At 35.9% G+C, this 20316-nt stretch overlaps 2 protein-coding genes across 4 annotated transcripts; both read right to left on the bottom strand.

Moving 5' to 3' along the window:
- Positions 1–313: 313 nt before the first annotated feature.
- Positions 314–4396, bottom strand: LOC21399358 (cell division control protein 6 homolog B). Its single transcript, XM_024169301.1, has 15 exons — positions 4181–4396; positions 3986–4073; positions 3684–3904; positions 3512–3586; positions 3330–3439; positions 3085–3191; positions 2922–2981; positions 2233–2306; positions 1974–2024; positions 1813–1862; positions 1209–1317; positions 855–944; positions 681–743; positions 508–603; positions 314–409 (listed from the first exon to the last, which is right to left on the bottom strand). Exons 1-15 carry the CDS (start codon positions 4394–4396, stop codon positions 314–316), a joined length of 1506 nt encoding a protein of 501 aa, XP_024025069.1.
- Positions 4397–7601: 3205 nt separating this feature from the next.
- LOC21399357 (OTU domain-containing protein 5) lies at positions 7602–14805 on the bottom strand. Of its 3 annotated transcripts, none has more exons than XM_024169278.1 (9): positions 14596–14805; positions 12812–13792; positions 12066–12227; positions 10781–10858; positions 9219–9297; positions 8935–9080; positions 8637–8702; positions 8363–8537; positions 7602–8065 (listed from the first exon to the last, which is right to left on the bottom strand). In XM_024169278.1, exons 2-9 carry the CDS (start codon positions 13478–13480, stop codon positions 7848–7850), a joined length of 1593 nt encoding a protein of 530 aa, XP_024025046.1. In that variant the 5' UTR covers positions 13481–13792; positions 14596–14805; the 3' UTR covers positions 7602–7847. The 3 variants fall into 3 exon arrangements, with proteins under 3 accessions (XP_024025046.1, XP_024025047.1, XP_024025048.1); XM_024169279.1 differs by having other exon boundaries at positions 12812–13689; XM_024169280.1 differs by having other exon boundaries at positions 12812–13679.
- Between the last annotated feature and the right edge of the window lie 5511 nt (positions 14806–20316).

Here is a 20316-nt window from a genome sequence, read left to right as displayed (position 1 = left end):
ATAAATCATGAATAAGAAAAGAATGCAATTCTAGAGGCAAGTTAAAGCATTTAGGGACAAACGTAAAGCAATTTCGATTCTCTAACCTTGTAGTTGGAGCAGATGGAGAACTTGAAAACAGAAACCACCGAAATCAAGCGAAAAAGAATCAGGACTACTTTTTGCAAAACTTACTGAAGACAGTTTCGGAAGAAACGGATTCCCTGTTTAGCATAAATAAGCAATAAATAAACAAGCAAAAGGCCAAAAGGCTACATGAAATTGTGTTAACAAACGTATAAAGCCGAACGCATAGATGGCTTATACTTGACGGTTATACCTGCAATGCAAAACTGATATCCGCTTCATCTACTTTTAGAGTCACTCTTTTGAATTTTTCTTCTCGAGATTGACCGAGCTTTAGTAGCCCCTGCAGTGCTTGGAAAATATTGCTTCAGCAACCCTCTTTTTTTTCCCAAAGCTTACTGTAATGTAATTAAACAAAAATATCAAACTTCATTCCAGTACCTGATCATTTAGCACCCTGCACATATTTGAAAGTTCCAAAATTCCCACTGGTGGGATCAATGCTGATTTGCAGAACTCCACGTAAGACTTGTTCAGCTGTATGCATTCAAAAGGTACAAAAATCAGTAATGAGAGCGGCAGCTGCTTCCTGAAATGATAAGTAGGAAACTTACCTCCCCTATTGTTGTATCCTTCTTTCCTCCGCGGAAAAGCTTCACAGCAGAGCATAGTATGATCTGTGGTTAAGGAAGCAGGATGAGTAGAAAAGACCTGTAATGGTGTTTACGAAATAAAACAAATATGTTTGTAGATAACATGTAATACTGGAATCTTATTTGCAAAATTACCTGCTGATGTTGCGGAAGAGACTGTATGGTGTCCACTACTGGTGACTTAAATGTCTTTGATAAAGCAACAGCCATGTGATCAATCCCTACCTGCAACAAGAATTGTTCGGGGACTTTTGATTGAAAAGAAAATATGGAAATAAGCATGGTATAGGTTATACTATTTGAACTATTGGTATATAATTAAGCAAAGATTTTGCCAGTTCGTGATTCGAAACTACAAGTATACACGCTAATTGCCTCGCACGATCTCCTAATAGATTATTATAAGAGGAAAAAGGATCTGCAAAATGCACATCAAGTTCCAAAAAGTTGGGGAACACTTACGATATCAATTTCATGCTTTTTCACGACTGCCGCGTGTGGATCAATCTGCGACTCAAAGAACGCCGTCTCTATAGATGAACCATTGAAGTTGTTGGAAGACTCTCTTAGCTCTGCCTCTAGCATCTCAATTGCGCTCCTGAAAAGTGGATTAAAAAAAAAAGTTAAAGCGCTGATTTGCAGTTTCAGACCTGAATTCCAAGGTCTTTTTACTAATTTTCATGTCTGCTTTTCAATTTAAATATACTGTCACACAATTAAGTTATAGAAATTCCATAATAGAGCCTGAAGCAAACTCTGATTAGGCATGTCCAACATGTTAAATTAGATGCAAAAAGGACTGAAACGTCGAAATCACGGTACAAGTCCACAAGGCCATGATTCTATTATGGATCTGGAATTTGCAAAAATTGCCTAGGTTTGATCTTCTTGACATTACACGATGTAAATCCTTCAAAAGGCTTCTAATCACATACAAAACTTATTCGAAAAACTAATTCATCATTTATCAAATCATAATGAGACTAAGTTCTGTTAACTGCATCTATAATTCATCTGGCTATGCAATAGATTAAAAAAAAACAAAAAACCAAAAAAAGAAAAAAGAAAAAAGAACAATTATGACAACACTGACCTGCAAACACAAAGAGCTTTGCGCATATCCCCAGATGCAGCAGCAACTTTCTGCCATTTTGATATAGTTAATCATCTCTAAAAAATTACTTTTAGGATTTGCTAACTTAGTGAAAAAATGTTAAACTGCAATTAATTAGGGATAGATCTTGGTAAACTTACTCTGGCACAAAGCTCCAGAGCTTGCGGTTGAAAGATGGTGTAAGGTAGTGCCTGCTAGAACATACGTACTGATAATGAGATTTAGAAATTATAGAAACTTTATCTTCAACATATAAAAATTTTCTTAAAATCTACACCCTCAGAAATCTATATTCAAGTATTTGAAAGGAAAAGAAACCAAAGAAAACTCTCGTTCAAGTTGACAGTGACCATTTTAGAAATTGAAAACATTATAACATGAATTAACAAAATATCTTACTGTTAGCCGCTCTTGAAGAATCTTAAGGATCTGATCTTTGGAGTATGCTCGAAACGTTATAACTGCAGGCTTGCCTGCAACAATAAAGTGATGCTACAGAATCAGTATGACACTTAACCAAGAGGGGAGCTGATTGTTTTTTCACAGAATTGTAACCAAACTTGGAGCATGGGGCCAGGGTGGGAAAGTACTCTTTCCTCAGCTCTATACCCATAAGTGGATAAAAAGTAACAAAATGCATATAAATCAAGGACAAGGCAATAAGACTGAGAAATTACTGTTGAAGACCTAACATGTTCAGGAAATCTTGCTAGCCGAGGGGGGGAAAAATCAGAACAAGTTATAGGTAGGCACTCAAAAGAAAGGAAACAGATATATGCCCAATGCCAAATTTATGTTAAAACAGTCGTATTTGTATTGCCATGATTTCATAACCAGGAGAAGACTTTCACCAGGAGAAGAATTTCAGAATATCCAGAAACTTAAAATGTTGTATTACTCATGGTTGTTCATAATTCACAAAAAGATAGGAATCCTTACTCAAGAATGCAGCCAGCTAGGAAGAAAAGTTATGTTCGTCAAAAGGCGTTGGCAAAAGGACAATCAAAATTGTTTCATCACAGAACAAAACAATGAAAGTGTATTGCAAGGCACAGAACATATGCAATTAAAGCAAGTACTGCACTCACAATTTAATGACTGAAGTTTCGGAAGAAAGCGGTCAGCTAGGTCTATTGCATTTGCTATTCCTGCAAAAAGAAAATGATGTGAACCTCAAAAGATCGGAAAACTTCAGGATTTCATATCCAATCCAAGTAGAGATTTACTACGAGGAAGTCATGTAAATAGTACCTATGAGTACACATCTAGAGAATGGCAATGTTGTGAGCATGAAAAGATCATGAAGCACTGCCCGATCTTTAGTAATCAAATAATCCAACTCATCAGTAATTATGATCCTGATAAAATGGAAGAGCTTCAATACACTTAAAATATGCCAAAGAGACACTACTGATCGCATTTTTCTTTGCAATGAAATAAAGATGACATTGACTGTGAATGTAAAAATCATATCAGACTAAGGATAAGTTGGTTACATCATCTTCCTGCCAGATGATTGCGATTTCTGTGAATATAAGTTCTGGAGAAGCTGCAATGGTGAGGTAGAGCCATAACTTCTCTTTCGCGGTTGGTCTTTACCAAGTATCTGCCCAGGAAAACTGCGGCTAAGTGTATGCTCTTTTCAATAAGCAATATAATTTTCTATAAGCATCAGTACCTTGCTGAAAACATCGCTAGTGTTTGTAAGAGAGGTGCAATTCATGGCTAATACGTCCGGTTTTTCCAGTCCAGTCTGGTAGTGAAAACAATAATACGAGTCCCATATATTAGTAAACAAATTCAGAACAATAAAATGATCTATTTTTTAGGCAAAAAAACAGAAATCTCACCTCTTGTGCCCAATCAAGCAAAAGCTGTTTCACTTTTTCCATTGACAATGATTTTCCAGTCCCAGGACACCCACAGACATATAAACTCCCGGCCTTCTCCCGTTCTATGCATGATTTGCAGAACTCCAACACCTTCTTTTGCTCGTCTTCGCGGCAAACTACAGCCAACGGTGATGTAGATACGTGCAATGCCTTCTTCACAGACCTAATTTGCTCCGCATCTACAAACTTTTTTCCAGTCAAATCAATTACTCGGATTTCATCAAATGCCAACACATTAACTCAATTAAACACACTCTCACCTGTCGGATTCCAATTCGGCTTGGCAGTAAAATCGTTCAACAAACACTTCACTGGAGATTTCCGCAACTTAGGAAGCCGTTCACAGATCTTACTCTCAATTCCCTAAAAAAATAACAATTACAGCGAAAAAAATTAGCACTTAAGTTAATCTTCGTCAATTATTCAATTAACCAGTGATTATCATTGGAACTCACGTTTTCGAGAGAGTTGAGGTTGGCATTGGCAGATCGGCGAGGCGACGTCCTTTTCATCGGAGTGGAGATCGAACTCGCCTTCATTGGTGATGAGTTAGTTCTCAGCTTTCGCTTCTGAGGAGAGCATCCGGTGTTCTCTGAACGGAGATCCATCGAGTCGCGAAGCTCCGCCCCGGCGGCGAGGGGAGAAGATTTGCGCTTGGCAAAGGCGGGCATGGTTGTTGAGGTTTTGGAGGGAAATGGGAATGTGATAGATGGCGAGGAATAGAAAAACAAATAAGAGCGCAAAAGAGATAAACAGCGCGACCTTCTTAGCGGGAAAGCGTAATCGTGACAAACTCATTTCGCGCCAATTTTTAAAAAGACATGGGTTGTTTGGTTGATATATTCGTACTATAATTCGTAGTTCGATACAATATTTTTTCACATAAAAAATACACATAAATAAAAAATAATTCTGAATTTATAAACCAAAGGTCTACTAATTTAACCTTTTTATTTCATTTAAAAAAAACAATAATCATGAAAAGCTCGTTAAACAAAAGAATAACTTCGAAATCAAATCCAGAACGAAGGAAACACAAAATAGATCAACAAAAGACATTCAAAAATTCCAGAAAAATAAAAAAAACAACAAAAGCCAAATCTAAATCAATTAAATTTAAATCATTGTTGCCTAAATTTTTTGTTGTTGTCGGTATTTTCCCGACAGCCAAACAGACCTGGAAAGGCCAAACATCGATGAAGGCGTACTTGCGGACAACGTCGTGCTCTCCTCCATGAGATTAGCCTCTATCACCACCCTGGTGGCGGAGCCAGAATTAAACAAAAACTTTCAACTAAAACGACTTTATGATTATTTTAATTCAGTTTAATTTAATTTTTGTAGTTTACGCTTTATGATTGATTTTTTATTTAATTGGTATTTCTAGTTCGAAATATATGTATATTAAATTGTAAAAAAATATATTTTTAGTGTTATAATATAAATGAGCCAATTAGGTCAGTGGGGTAGCTGCCCCCACTAGGCCGAATATGGCTCCGCCAGTTTATTTATGGGATTATCCTAAACGCACTCTTTAACTGGAAAAAAAATGTCGAATCAACCAACACTGATCAGTTCCACCGATTTTCTTTTTTTGTTTTGATTTTTTACGGCACAGCGAGATTATGGAGCTTTGAGGCCGGCGATAAACTAGACGCCGACATCGAGCGGTTCGTCAAGAGTCAACCGGCGTAAACCATACCTATTGTTGATGAAGAGATAGCCGTTGTCATTATGTGACAGAAGTGTGCCACATGGAGAAGGAAGAAAGCGAGATAGATTTTCTTGTGTTAAGGGTTGATTTGGGGTAATTTGAATTTTCTGTTGAGTTTAGAGCAATCTCTCTCTCAATCATACTAAGGTCTCGTTCATTTCACCGATTCGAGTTTTCAATTTTAAGTTTCTATAGTAAAAAATTATCAGAAAATGTCACATCGAAATTTTTTTTTGCTACAATGAAAAACTCTTAAAAAATGTCACATTTCAGTTCTAATTAAAAATTTAAATTTGCGAAGTGAACGAGCCTTAAGAGTTTATTTAGTTCGTTGATTCGAGTTTTTAATTTGAGTTGAGATGTGAGTTTATGTGAAAATTTTTACTGTAACAAAAAAATTAGATGTGATTGTTTCTGAGAGTTTTTTACTGTAATAAAATTAGAATCTTAAACTCGAATCGGTGAAATAAACAATACTTAATTAGAATTTTTAATTCGACTTGAGATGTGACTTTATGTGAGTATTTTACTGTAGTAAAAAAATTAAATATGATTATTTTTAAAAGATTTTTACTGTAGCAAAACACGAATTCTAAACTTGAATGTGTAAAATGAACGGTGGTTTCTCAAATTGCATGAGTTGGTAATAGATTGCATGGTAACCAGCATGGTTCTAGTTTAATTCATGCATCTTTAATGTACATTTTGTTCCAAATTCGTGTACATACATTATGCCTGCCGTGGCAGACGGAGCTTATCGCCTGGATTCTTTTATCTTTTCTTTGCCTGTAATCCTTAGGAAAAGAAAAATATTTGGATTATTATTGTTGGTGCTCTTAAACTTTAATGTCATTTTCAATTTGTCATTCGAATTTTAAAACTCTCATTTTATTTCTTAAATTTTAAATTGTTCATGCTTAACTCATTATATTGTAATTTTTATAAAAACAAATACGAAAGAAGAGTAATATAATCACGTAGTCTTTGTGTTTGAATTTTTGTTAAAAATAAATAAATAAAAATTATATGATCACACTTAACCCTTTTATTTTCCATCTGATTTCAGCAGAAATTCTTACAAACAAGCTTAAACGAGATAAATTCAAAATTAAGAAGCAAACTAAGTTTTTAAAATTTAAAAAGTAGAGTGAAAATAATCCCAAAATTTAAAGGCACGGATTAATCTAAAATATTTATGTTCCCTTTCATCTATAGAAATTAAACACGTATGTCCTCATCAATTAAATCGTCAATTACTTTAATAAAAAAAATCCAAATTATTTGTTACTTCATATGGTCATTTTCAAACAGTGGATAGATATTTTAATGATCATTTTTCATTAATAATTATTTATTTATATACTTGTGAAGTTGGGACTCATTCTTACAATTGCTACATTGAGAGAGGATTTTCTGTTTTGAATATTGAAGAATTCATTGCATAACTGAATGATCAATGAATGAACGAAAGTTTGGTGGTGTATATTTAAATGTTTAAAACAAAGATATAACTTAACTGACAGTGACAATGTAGGGTTAGATAAATAGTAATAATCCATTGGAATTGAGTAGAATATTCTGGTTTTTGGTCTTTTCATTTCCAAAACTACGAAAATTAATGGACGCATTTAGAGCTCGTTTTAAAATAATTTTATTTATATGAAAATAAAAATAAAAACATTTTCAATCTCAAACATAAATCATTTTTAAAATGTGTTTGACAATTTTATCAAGATATTATTTTCAGTGTAAAAAAACCCATTAATGTCTCTCTTTCTCTCTCAAGAGATGAAAAAATAAAAATAAAAAATAAAAAACGACTAAAAATTATTTTTTATTTTTTTCACATTTGACACTAAATTAAAATATTATTTTCATTTTCATTTTTCATCTTTATTACGCTAAACGCCGTTTTAAAAACGTTTTCATTTTTTCTTTTTCAAAAAACATAAAAAATAAAAACGGGATCAATTTCAAACACGGCCAATAACTATCCGGAGTTGGTATCAGCGGATGTTAACGGAAATATATAATTGGTCAAAAGGCGTCGATAATTTTGACAAAAACTAGACGGCACTAGTGTAATTTCCTACCCTTAAATCCTAACCTATAGTCACATACTTGGAAGACTTCTAAATACTAACCAGCCGTCTGATTTATCATAAATCATACCAGATGAATTTTTAGATATAAACTTAGATGATAAAATGCTAGAGATCGATATATCATTTGCTGATTGAACTAACCAAATGATATACAACTTCGGGCAAGAATTGTTAATAGTATACTATGATTTATTTATAGCTCTCACGGGATCATAGACTTTCCATTAGCCACGAGTCACTTTTTTCCTTCTCATTTTGTGCCAAAGTTTAGCCACAAAGAACTCGGTACAATCGTCGCTTTGCTCATTCAGTTGCCTTGCCTTTGCGCCTGCTGCTGCTGCTTGTTTCTAACAAGTAACAGACCATAGAATCAGCATCATCCCCAAAGATACTGTATGCCTCAATCACCTGCAGGTAGCTGAACCCCATTGAAAGAACCAACTGCATGCTGCTGCTAAGGACAGACTCCCGCAAGCCACTGTCCTTTCCTCCTTCCACCTTTGTATCGCTGCCCGACGATCCTGTTACTTAGACTTATCGTCAGCAAGACAATCCTAATTCGCAAAGTAAGCAGCAGAAAATTGACCAGAGTCCATGCATCTTTATGACAGCAATACAATTTTCTTCAAATTCACAGGAGAAAGAAAACATCTAATGATTGAATTTCAATAAATTTATTTTTCCGAAACAAATCCTTTCCTGTAAAATTATGTAGAGAAAACTAGATCAACAATATTAACTCTGTAGTCTTTAAAAACAACGAGAACTTCCCAACATAGGTATGGTTTTAACTTGTGTGGAAAACAATGAATACTCACTAGCTCCAGAAGATGATGGCTCAGCATTGGATGTAGAAGACTCTATGCGGCCTATTTGTTGCTTAAACGTATCATCTGCAAGATACTCGGCTCTTGATGCTTCCATCACCATGCGCTCAATTTCCTTCTCAGTAAGCTCGAGATCTGAATAAAATCGGCCCTCAGCTAAAAGTGCCTGTCATAAAAGAAAGGCGCGGGGAAGAGGGGGAAAACCATTAATACAATAGGTCAAATGCACATAAAAACCATATTGCAAAACATTCAAAGCACATGCATTATCAATCTGTTGGTCTTGCTGAGCTTTAATGGCGGCCTTGACTTGATCCTTGTCAACATTTGTCTGCACAGAAAACCCCAAACAAATTGTCATTTGGAAGTCAACCACTAAAATACAATGCTAGCTTGGTATTAAACAAAGCAGGCAGTCCTTAAACTCTGATAGCTACTTGCCCCATATGTTTCTCATGCCCCTCCCCCACAACTCATGGGATCCCCAAAATCATGCACAAACACAAGACGACAAAGAAACATATAAACAAAACTAAGTGTAGATGGAAAGAAATATAACGTACCCCACGAAGACAACTGAACCCAAGCCCTGCACCGATGGTTAATCGACGTGGATCAACAAGAGAGTTGTAGTGATTTCCTTGATGATAACTTAGCCGAATGGGAGGTGTGTCTGTGTTATAGCTTCCATGGAATATGTTGATAGGTTCTGGATGATAGATAGATAGATAGATATATATATATATATATATATATAAGGAAATGGTTAGGAAAAATGGTATAATGCTCAAATCAGCAATCATCTTAAGTAGAACAAAATCAATTTTCATTGTAAATAAAGCCGCACCTGTGCTATAGGAATAAATATGGATAGGCCTATTATACATTTCAGATAAGGCTTGGATCTCCACATTATTTCCATATACCTGCCACAGATGACACAAATATCAAAATACATCCACACATAAAAAGAAAATCAATGTTAAAAGCATACAGGGTTAGGTAATTCCAGCCACAAACAAATTTCAATTAAAAAAGTATGTACGTGGAAATATTGCTGCTCGAAGACCGGAAATCTTGAAAATAAGTTTAACAATAATACTGACTATTGAGTAAGCTAATATGACCTAAGATGATTGAAAGTTAATGAAAAGAGAGGAGGGAGGGGGGGTGGGAGTCTCTCTTTATTGGCCCATGAGGAAACTGAAAGGCCAGTTCTTCAATCTGTACTTGCACCCACATCATTGAAAAACCATGGTGGCTTCTCCTATTAGTCAGCTCTTATCATCTCTGTGTCCATTAATTTGCAAGTTCTAAACCTTCACACGTCTCACAATTAATCTGCATAAACTTCGATCAACCATTACCATAAGGAACTTACCCATATGACCATAATTTAACATCTGTAAGTTCCATGCCTTCCATCCCTTGATCAGAATCAATGTGACCGTTCCGTTGATTGACTAACACTAGGTACTTAAACTAGGAAACCTTAGATTATTTCTCTTCAAACCAAAATGTTAAAACAGCTGAAGACCAGTATTGATCTCCCCTTCTTTTCTTTGTTTTATGGCATTATTCGTGAAGTCTTTATTTGACTATCATGTGAGTTACGCTAGTCTGATTCAAATGCCTCCCTACTCCCCTAGTTTAACTCTCAAGTCTCAACATATTTTAACAGCAATGAAGATAAGAAATTTACCATGCTGTCAACATTAAGAAATTAACATAATTGTCCACTCGAAGAGGGAGGGCAAACTATATTTGAGATGAAGTGGGAAATTAAACAAAAAAAATCCATCCCAATATTATATGCTAAGAAATATAAACATTTACATTTCCTCTGGAACCAATAAAAATGATATTTGTTCTCCTCTTGTTATTTCTTTGCTTTTTGTTTCAGATGGCTTTCTCATCCATCTGAGAACTTCATTTGTAACTTATTATATTAATGAAGTTCTTTGTTTCTTATCAAGAAAATAAAACTGATACAAAACCGCCATACTTCCGGCATCTCGATGAGATGACATTTCCCAAGGTCAAGATTACCAGACCTATCGCTCCTGGTCTATGTCAGTACCTTCATCGATTTTTACATATACTGGAAACACTCTTTTATCGAGATTTTGGGGTCCGTATCTATTTCACTCCTTTGTTCTGACTCGATAGTTAGTTTCCTGATTAAGGTCCTTTTTCGTTCTTGTAATTTAGTACAGGAAACATATAATAGTAGTTATATGAACCGGGAGGACAGAAGGATGAAAAGAAAGAACGAGCTTGAGCTAAAAAGATGACAAACCAAGAAGAATACACAGTAACGATATCAAATGGAAGGAGCAACACATATAATATTCCATCCTTTCAAATTGAAATTGAGGAAACGGCTTTCCAGGTAACAGTTCTGCATACCTTATCTCTTCTTTTCCTCTTACAATAAGACATAAAGCCTTCGGTTATGAATTGAGAAAAATGGTCCCTCTCCTGCTCCTGGATAGAAAAAGATTTCCAGTATTATATTCACAAGCAACATTAGTAGTCAGGAACACCAATAAATCACAACGCAAGAGACTCAAGTTAACAGGAAAATCCCGAATTATATAAGGACCTTCAGAAAAATAAAAGCAGAATTTCATATGTTAACAATAATATGGTAGTACAATAGATACAATGGTGTGATATTTGAAATGCGTTCAAGTAGCCAAAAGCTAGCAATACAAGCGTGCAGATACAAAATGAAAGTGGAACCTCAGTCAAGTATATCTACATACAAAATACTACTCAATTATTCATAATAAATCTTTTTCAGTGTATACTTGGGTAGAAAGAGTACGAATATGCAAGGAAAAAAAATAAAAAAGAGAGTAAATTAAAAGTATGCGGGAAAAAGAACAAAAGAATTTGATAAACAGTTACTGCCTACAGACTAGAAAACAAAATCAAACATTATTGTATCCGAAACTATACAACAAGTGATGTAGAACGTGGGAAGATAGAATGGTGGAGAGAGAGAGAAATAGAGACGGAGAAAGAGAAGAATAGGACTTTCCAATCTAGTACATATAATTAGATTCCATTTTGGATTTTCCAGGTAGGACACAATATCTGAATAAATGATCTCATAATAGTTTTTTTTTTTCTTTTTTTGTTGAATGATCTCATAATAGCTTTTTGATCAAAATCACAAATGATCTCATCATAGCTCAAACATGAATGCCCAATATTTCTTTCTTTAACATTCTCCCACTTGTCTGTTTTTCAGTTACTGGACAGCCTTATATTAATTCTTAAGTTATCTAATCCGACTCACATCCGATTCCACAAAACAGAACAAAAGTGGTTGAGGTAACCCCCGGTCATAGCATCCTACACTCACTCAACCAGTCAAATATTCAAAATTATTCATAACTGCATGTGCCACATGGAAATTTTCTACCAAATAAATAACATGAAGCATGGCAGAGTACGGCAACAATATGGCATCCATCCAGTAACCTCATAATAAAAAAGGAACAGCAATAAAAAATAGGATCCTCTTTTCTTTTTTTATTAAATAATTGTTAGTTGTAGAGAATGTAAGGACATAAAATAAAAGCTGCCGCATCGCATTCATATAACAACTAAGATTAGCATAGAAACAACTTGTTTTGCATTTCATAGTATAGCACTAAGACAAGGATCACATATTAAGACCTACCATATAATCAATGCACATCTGTCTGGTCACATCGTAAGCTTCAGAATCCCCATAAACTTGATCTGCAACAGCACGAAAGAGACAATTCCCATCCTCCAGCATCTTTTTTACTTCCAAACCTTTTGCACGTCTTATATCAATTTCAAATTGACGCTCTCTTTCCTGAAATAGATAAGCAAATGGTGAGTTTATGATACATTCCGAATTAACCAACAGCTAGAGCATGATGACAGCCAATTCACAGGAGGAGAGTATAAAAATTATAACCCTAGATAGATATAGAATGGAGTAAACAGATAAATATTGAACACACATATTCAAACAGAAAAGGAGCACGGATTAGAAAAGCTTCCGAGTTGAAACTGAAGGAACAGGATGTGATCATGAATACCGGAAGTCAAGCGAACAGATACAAGAAGATGAACAGAAAAAGGGAAAAGAGAAGAAGCGAAGTTATCCAGAAGACCAGAAATGTCACTGGAAAAGAACAAATGGATAGAAAACTTAGTTTATAAGATAAGGTCGATTACATATTTCTAAGCTAAAAAAGAACTGATAAGACTTAAAGAAGGATCTTCAATATAACAACGAGAAAAACCTATCTACTGTTAACCAATTGTTCTGCATTTTATACTCATTAATTAAACCAGAAACGAAATCGTGCCATATGATTCAACAAAAAAAAAAAAAAAAAAAAGGCCAAAAGCATTCCTGTCGTTGTAGCACAAAAAAAGCAGGAAACTTACAACATCATCATAAGAAGATACATAGCACGGGTTTTGTTCATCGGCACTATTGTACCCCTCATTTTCACCATGAGACCTGGGAGAAGAAGGCCGTGACTCAGTGGGTGAGGTCCTGGTTGAAACAGGAGGCCATGTAATTGGTCTTCTAGATGGTCCAATCCGCGTAGCATGCGAACTTCCAGAGATAAATCTCCTTGGATTTGAGTTTGACGCAGAAGGCTTTGGGGGTGGAACGGGAGGAGGTGGTGGCTGTGACCTCACACTGACATTCTGTGTTGAATCGCCACCCACGTCTTCATTCTCTACTGTCCCCCTCTCCAAAATTCTCGATCCACTCAAACCTTTCAGCGGTTCCCCTGGACTCACAACATAATCATTACCAACTCTCTCAGTAACAACAGTCCCATCAGTTGAAGTATCTTTCAGATCAGCGTGACAGCTTAGATCATCACCCTTCGCCGCCTTACTGTTGCTACTTGAAGAACACTCGATGACCTCATCCACAGCCTCTTGTTCCTGCACTTCCTCTACACTTTCCTCATCTTTCACAGCTTGAACAACCTGAGGAACATTAACCTGGGGCTCAGCACGAGCCGAGGAAGATCCAGAACGGCCTGGGTTCGAAGAAGAACCGCTGGAGGAACCTCGCTGAACCAGAATCCGAGTCATTGCATTTGATGATGATTATTATCGGTGTCAAGCAAAAACTCTTAGGTCCCAAATGTCGCAGAACAGAACCCCAAACTTAGAGACCCAAAAGCCTATTCATAAGTTTGTCACGCGTTCTGGCCTTAGGAACCGTCACGCCAATCCCTTTGCTGAAAGATTTCTTCCTTCCCAGCGCCTTGTGCTCCTCGCAAAACGATCTCTGCATTCCCCTGACAATTCTCATGAGACCCAGACCCCCAACTTAAACAATAAAAGCCTCTAAGGGACTTTAATTTACCAAAAAATCGCAAAATAACCCTTCAGAATTCCAAGCTGCAACCAAAACCATATATTTCCACCAAATTCAACAAAAGAAAATAAAATAAACTGATAGGAAAAAAATACCCCCCCACAAAAACGAAAGCAAAATAAGAAAAAAGAGCAAAAATTTCTCTGAAAATTCCAATTAGCCAATCTAATTCCCAAAGGGAAAAATGCAGAAAGATCGGGAAAAGATTTTCAAGAAATATAGCTGATAAATAAAATCTTCTTTAGCTAGTAAAGAATGTAATTTTCTGACAAACAAAACGTCGAAAAGAGAGAAAAAAAAAAGTAATAACACGCATTACCTCTCTCCTAACTTTAATTTCCAACCATATTCTCAGCAACCAAACAAAAATGAACCCATGTTTGCCTAAAGAAATCAGATAGATAAAAAAGGTCTCCAATAATTCCACACACAGCATCTTATTAAAGCATAAATCAAACCGCAACGAGACGAAAACCAAGAAAAAAACAAAACTTTCTCTGCAAATTCCAACTAGTCAACCTAATTCCTAAAGAAGAAAATGCAGAACGATCGGGAAAAGAGAATTTTCAAGAAATAAAGCTGATGAATCAAATCTACTTAGTCGGCAAAGAAAGTAATTTTCTGACCCCAAAAAAGAAAAAGTCGAAAAGAGAGGAAACAATGAAACATACAAGTAAAAGCACGCATTACTCTCGCTCTCTCCTAATTTCAATTTCCAACCATATTCTCAGCAACCAAACAAAAATAAAAAAATCCAAACCCCATGGAGACCAAAAAGAAATTGCGAAAACCCTAGAGTTGACTCAGCACGAGTTGGGCGACTCACCAAGAAGCAGAAAGAGAGATTCCCAAGGCTCGATCCGCAAATCCCGAAGAGAAATTGCAGCAAGAAAGGAATAATTCAAACAATTTTCCCAATAAAACCAACATAAATTAGTCTTTTTTCAGGTTTGAATTGTTGCGAAGCGAAGCACCTGAAAAGAAGAAGGAAGAAAAACTTGGGGAGAAAGGAGAGTATTTTAGAGAGAGAAAGAGAAGAAAGAGAAGAAAGAAAAAGAAGAAAGAAGAAGAAATGGGAGGCTGGCTTTTAAGGGAGGGCGAGGGACGGCCACGTGACGTGGAATTCACCAGCCACGGCTGGATTACACGTGGCAAACAGACACGGCTGCTCGCACGTGGGAATGGGATTGGGCCAGTACTGACTGTAAAGCGAGTGGTGAACCCCGCGAGTACCAGTCTGACTACACTGTTACACGCGCCAGTCATTCTACCGATTTCTTTTTTTATTATTATTTTTTTCTTCAAGAAAAGCTTGTTCCTTATTTTTTTTTTCTTTTTGTAAGTATTTATTTGTAGAATATGGGCCCGTTCACTTCATGTATCCCACTCAAATACAGCCCACTCGAATTGAATTACCACATTCAAGAGTATCGGGCAAGGAGGAGTCGGCCCCAAACTCAACGTGAGCTATTTAATTACACTCATTCTTCCCTCAGAAACTGTATCGAGCGCACATTCGGCGTCTAGAAAGCCAGGTTTCGTATTCTTAAGTGCATTAATAACTATCCGATACAGACACAAATAGATATTCCACTTATTTGTGCTATTCTACACAACTTCATACATATGTACAACCACAACGATGATCTACTAACCCAATACATGAGAGACGCCATTCCGGTAGCAGAAATTGATCCACTCAACACAGAGCAAAATGTGAATCAGAATCACAATCCTGATCGGGGAAGCCAACAACATCAAAACCGTCCACACTGACGACAAATGCACATTTTGGGGATGAAATAACTAATAGTATGTGGGCTGCATATGAGAACAACCGGCGTTGATAGATTAGTTTTTCTGTATTACTTGGTTGAGAACAACCGGCGTTGATAGATTAGTTTTTATGTATTACTTGGTTGCCTTTATAATTGCCCTCCCCAGATTGTTATATATATATGTTTTATATATATATATATACATTTATATATATATATATTCTTATGAAGAACAGAAATGCATGCCAATGTGGGAAATGCACCATGTTCACGTTTTTTACATAACAGAAATGCATGCCAATGTTGAAATTAATTGGAGTTTGGCATTTGTGCAAGTGAACACAAAACTCAAGTTTCAAAAGTTAAATAGTCAACACCTAAACACTAAACTCTAAATTTCAAATTACACTCAACTTTTTTGAAACTCGAATCTAGTTTTTTAACTCGAATCATAAAATTTGAGTTAGTGAAGTGAACGGGCCCATGAGTTAGTTCATGTTCTTTTAAGTTTGAACTTGAATTTGAACTCGAGTTTGAGACTAAAACTAGAGTTCAGTTTCCCTTTCAACTCGAGTTTAGAAACTCAAACTTAAATTAATAATGGCCTCGTTCATTTCGCCGATTCGAGTTTAGAATTCGAGTTTTGCTACAGTAAAAAGTTCTCAGAAACAATCACATCTAACTTTTTTGCTACAGTAAAAAGCTCTCACATAAAGTCACATCTCAACTCGAATTAAAAACTTGAATCAACGAACTGAACGAGCCCGAACAATATTTTTTCTATTCTTAAAAATGCTATAACTTTTTCATTTTAATTCTAATTGAGATGATTTTTTTTCTATGCGTTGACAACGAAAAGACAAATAAAACCCAACCTATATACCCTATTAAAATTTTTCATCAACGTTGAGTTTTTATTAAAATACTATCTAAATACAAATTCAAGTTTTGACTAACTCAAACACAAACTCAAAAAGATTCTTATTTCAAACTATAACTCAAATGTACACAATAAAATACAAACTCAAGTTATAATTTTAACTCAAATTATAACTCAAACTTAATTTAAAATTTACATTCAAGTCACATGACTCAAAAACAATAAAAGAACATCCTCAAAGTTAGTTGATGATTGTACGTGGATATTGATTTCATAATGGCAGGAGACATTTATCATTTGTATACATTGGTGACGGAGTTTTTAAGACCCCGTTCATAATTTTGATCTTGATTTTCATTTGTTTTTTATATTACTTATTATTTAATATTAAAATAATTGACAATGATAGTTTTTTAGGAGTGGGAAGCTTTTACAAGTTTTTTGTGGAAATGCGAGGTGTTTAGCAGGGGGCCGTAGCAGATTCATTTTTAAGAGAGAAGGACAGGTGGAGATGAGGTCAGATGGGTTGCAGTCTTGCAGATGGGAAAGAAAGTTATTTTATTCGGTTTTGGGGCATTAACGTAATTTACTCTATTTTTAATAATATGAAAATGGATAGGTAGCGGCGGAGAATTTTAACTGAAACGATAATGCAACCGCACGTCGAGTTTTTAATTTGAGTTAAAATATAATTTTATATTAAAGATTTTAACTGTAATAAAAAATTAAATATGATTATTTTTAATAACTTTTTATTGTTATAAAATTCAAATTTTAAATTTAAATCGGTGAAATGAACGAGACCTTAATTTAGTTCGTTAATTTGAATTTTTAATTTAATTTAAGATGTGATTTTAGAAAAAGTTAGATATGAATTTTTGTGAATTTTTAACGATAACAAAACTGAAATTAAAAACTCAAATCGGTAAAATAAACGTAACTATTTTTTCAAATATGTATCTTTTACTTGAATTAAGTGATCAATTGACTTAGTTTTATGTACAATACTTGAATTTAGGTACTTCTAATTGAAATGTCGATTGATTTTTTTTTTTTTTTGGAAGAAAGGAGATGTATGGAAACGTATTACTGCACTGCATAGTATATAATTTTCAGATTTAATGATGATCTGCATTGTTTAATAAAAAGGCATTAACAATAAAGTTCTTGAAAATTCAAATAGATTAGAAGAGAAAAAAATGCAACGAGAAGGTTCAGACTTATCACATGAGGCATAGTAACCTGAGATCTTAACTTGGAAACATAATGAACGTCGGACATGTTAAATAGCACAAATAATCCATATCACTTTATAGTAAGTGAAGCATACTATTGAACAAGACTAAGCTTTAAATAGGGACCCGTTCATTTCACCGATTTGAGTTTTGTTACAGTAAAAAGTTATAAAAAAACAGTCATATTTAACTATTTTGCTATAGTAAAAATCTCTCACATAAACGTTCACTTCGCTGATTCGAGTTTGTAATTCGAGTTGATATGTGATTTTATGTGAGAACTTTTTACTGTAGTAAAAAAGTTAGATGTGACTGTTTCTGAGAACTTTTTACTATAGCAAAACTCAAATTCTAAACTCAAATCAGTGAAGTGAATGGGACCAGTCATATCTCAACTCGAATCAGCAAACTAAACGGTCCCGGGCAACCGATTTCACTAAAATTATCTAATTTAATTTATTATTCTTACTAACATCGCTTAAAATTCATGTGTTATAACAAGAAACCATAAATTATTTAATAATCCTTATTGGGATGCTATCAAACACATTCCTAGTAATGTAAGCTCACGATTGCTCGATGTAAATTCCATCACCTTAGAAATTCATTACACATTCCAAAAACATTGGATTTTTGTTGATCTGATCACTACAACAAATATGCCCATTTGCGACGACATTTTTTGCGACGACATTTGTCATCGCAAAAAGTAGACTATTTGCGACGACATGTCGTCGCAAATAACTCCCATTTAAAAAAATCCACATGTCGTCGCTAATAAATTATTTATCGTCGCAAATAATTTTACCGCGCAAATTTTGATGGCGCGGATTTTTGGCGCGAATGTAACCCACGTTTTACCGACGACAATTGGCCATATTTGCAACGACTTGTCGTCGCAAATAAGTTCAGATTATTTGCGACGACATTGTTTCATGGTCGTCGTAAATAATCTAGTTGACGAGCAAGTATGGGCGGGAAAAAAAATTTATTTGCGACGATGTTTGTGTTTTTTGCGACGAAAATGTCGTCGCAAATAATTTTTTATTTGCGACGACATTTTAAATTTATTTGCGACGACTAAGTGCCCTAAATTAATCTCCTCGCCTTCTTCTTCTTCATTTTCTCCCGATTCTCTCTCTCTCCTATCCCTCGCCGCCTCTTCTTTCCGTCACCGTCGCCGCCGCCGCCGCTCCCGTTGCCGGCCGTTCTTCTCTTTGTTCCCTTCTCTCTTCCCTTCTTTCTCTCTCTCTTCCCTTCTTTCTCTCTCTTCCCTTATTTCTCTCTCTCTCTTCTTCCCCTCTCCTTCCGCCGCCGCCGCCGCCCCCTGCCGCCGCCCGGCCCTCCCCTTCCCTCTCTCCCCTTGTCACTCTTCCGTGTTTTCTCTCTCTTCTTTCCCTTTCCTGGCGCCGCCGCCGCCGCCCCCTGCCGCCGCCCGGCCCTCCCCTTCCCTCTCTCCCCTTGTCACTCTTCCGTGTTTTCTCTCTCTTCTTTCCCTTTCCTGGCGCCGCCGCCGCCGCCCCCTGCCGCCGCCCGGCCCTCCCCTTCCCTCTCTCCCCTTGTCACTCTTCCGTGTTTTCTCTCTCTTCTTTCCCTTTCCTGGCGCCGCCGCCGCCGCCCCCTGCCGCCGCCCGGCCCTCCCCTTCCCTCTCTCCCCTTGTCACTCTTCCGTGTTTTCTCTCTCTTCTTTCCCTTTCCTGGCGCCGCCGCCGCCGCCCCCTGCCGCCGCCCGGCCCTCCCCTTCCCTCTCTCCCCTTGTCACTCTTCCGTGTTTTCTCTCTCTTCTTTCCCTTTCCTGGCGCCGCCGCCGCCGCCCCCTGCCGCCGCCCGGATAGATAGATATATATATATATATTTTTTTTTTCCTTAACAATATTGTTTTTTTTTTCTTAAGCATTATACTTGTTATTATAACTAGATTATACTTAGAACTAGATGAGTAGAATTTAGAATTAGATGACTAGATTATATTCATGACTTAGAATCATTATACTTATTATTGTGTCTATATGTTTCTCTAGATTTTAATAAAATATTAATTTTGGTGTTTAAAAATTATGTTTGATGTTTTAATTTGATGTAGGCGTTTGAGTTTTCGCCTTCGTCCTTGTTTGCACGGTTCCTCCGACGTAATCTCCGTTTGAGTTTCAGCCCCCGTTTAGTGGGTTTGAACTTTGTAAGTTTTTTATATTTATTTAGCTTAAAATTGTAGTAGTTGTATGAATTCATGATTATGTTGAAATTTAGTATATGTTTATGATTCTTGTTCTGGGTGGCACATCTTACAGCTATGGTATGCCGAAATCTTTCAAAGTTATTTTTCTGCAGGTTTTGATTTTTGGATTATGTGAAAAATAAGTCGTTATGCTGCCGAAATTTAGTTAGGTGAAATTTAGTTAGGAAACCATAATTTTAATAAGTTAATTAACACAATTTAATTAATAAAACTTAATTGTGTTAATTAAGAATAAAATTAAAATTAATTGAACACATTAATAAACTGTTATGTCTGTTGTCGTTTATAGTTGAAATGCCGATTGACAAAAGTTGGACTTCTTTGAGGAACCGATTGTCGGATGAATATTGGAATGGATTATCTGCTTTTATTGAGGTCGCCAAAAATTATGTAACTTCAATTGGCCATACCAGCTGTC

This window comes from Morus notabilis, unplaced genomic scaffold, assembly GCF_000414095.1.
Source record: "Morus notabilis unplaced genomic scaffold, ASM41409v2 Scaffold133, whole genome shotgun sequence".
NCBI lineage: Eukaryota > Viridiplantae > Streptophyta > Magnoliopsida > Rosales > Moraceae > Morus > Morus notabilis.
This window is presented reverse-complemented; position numbering and strand designations above follow the sequence as displayed.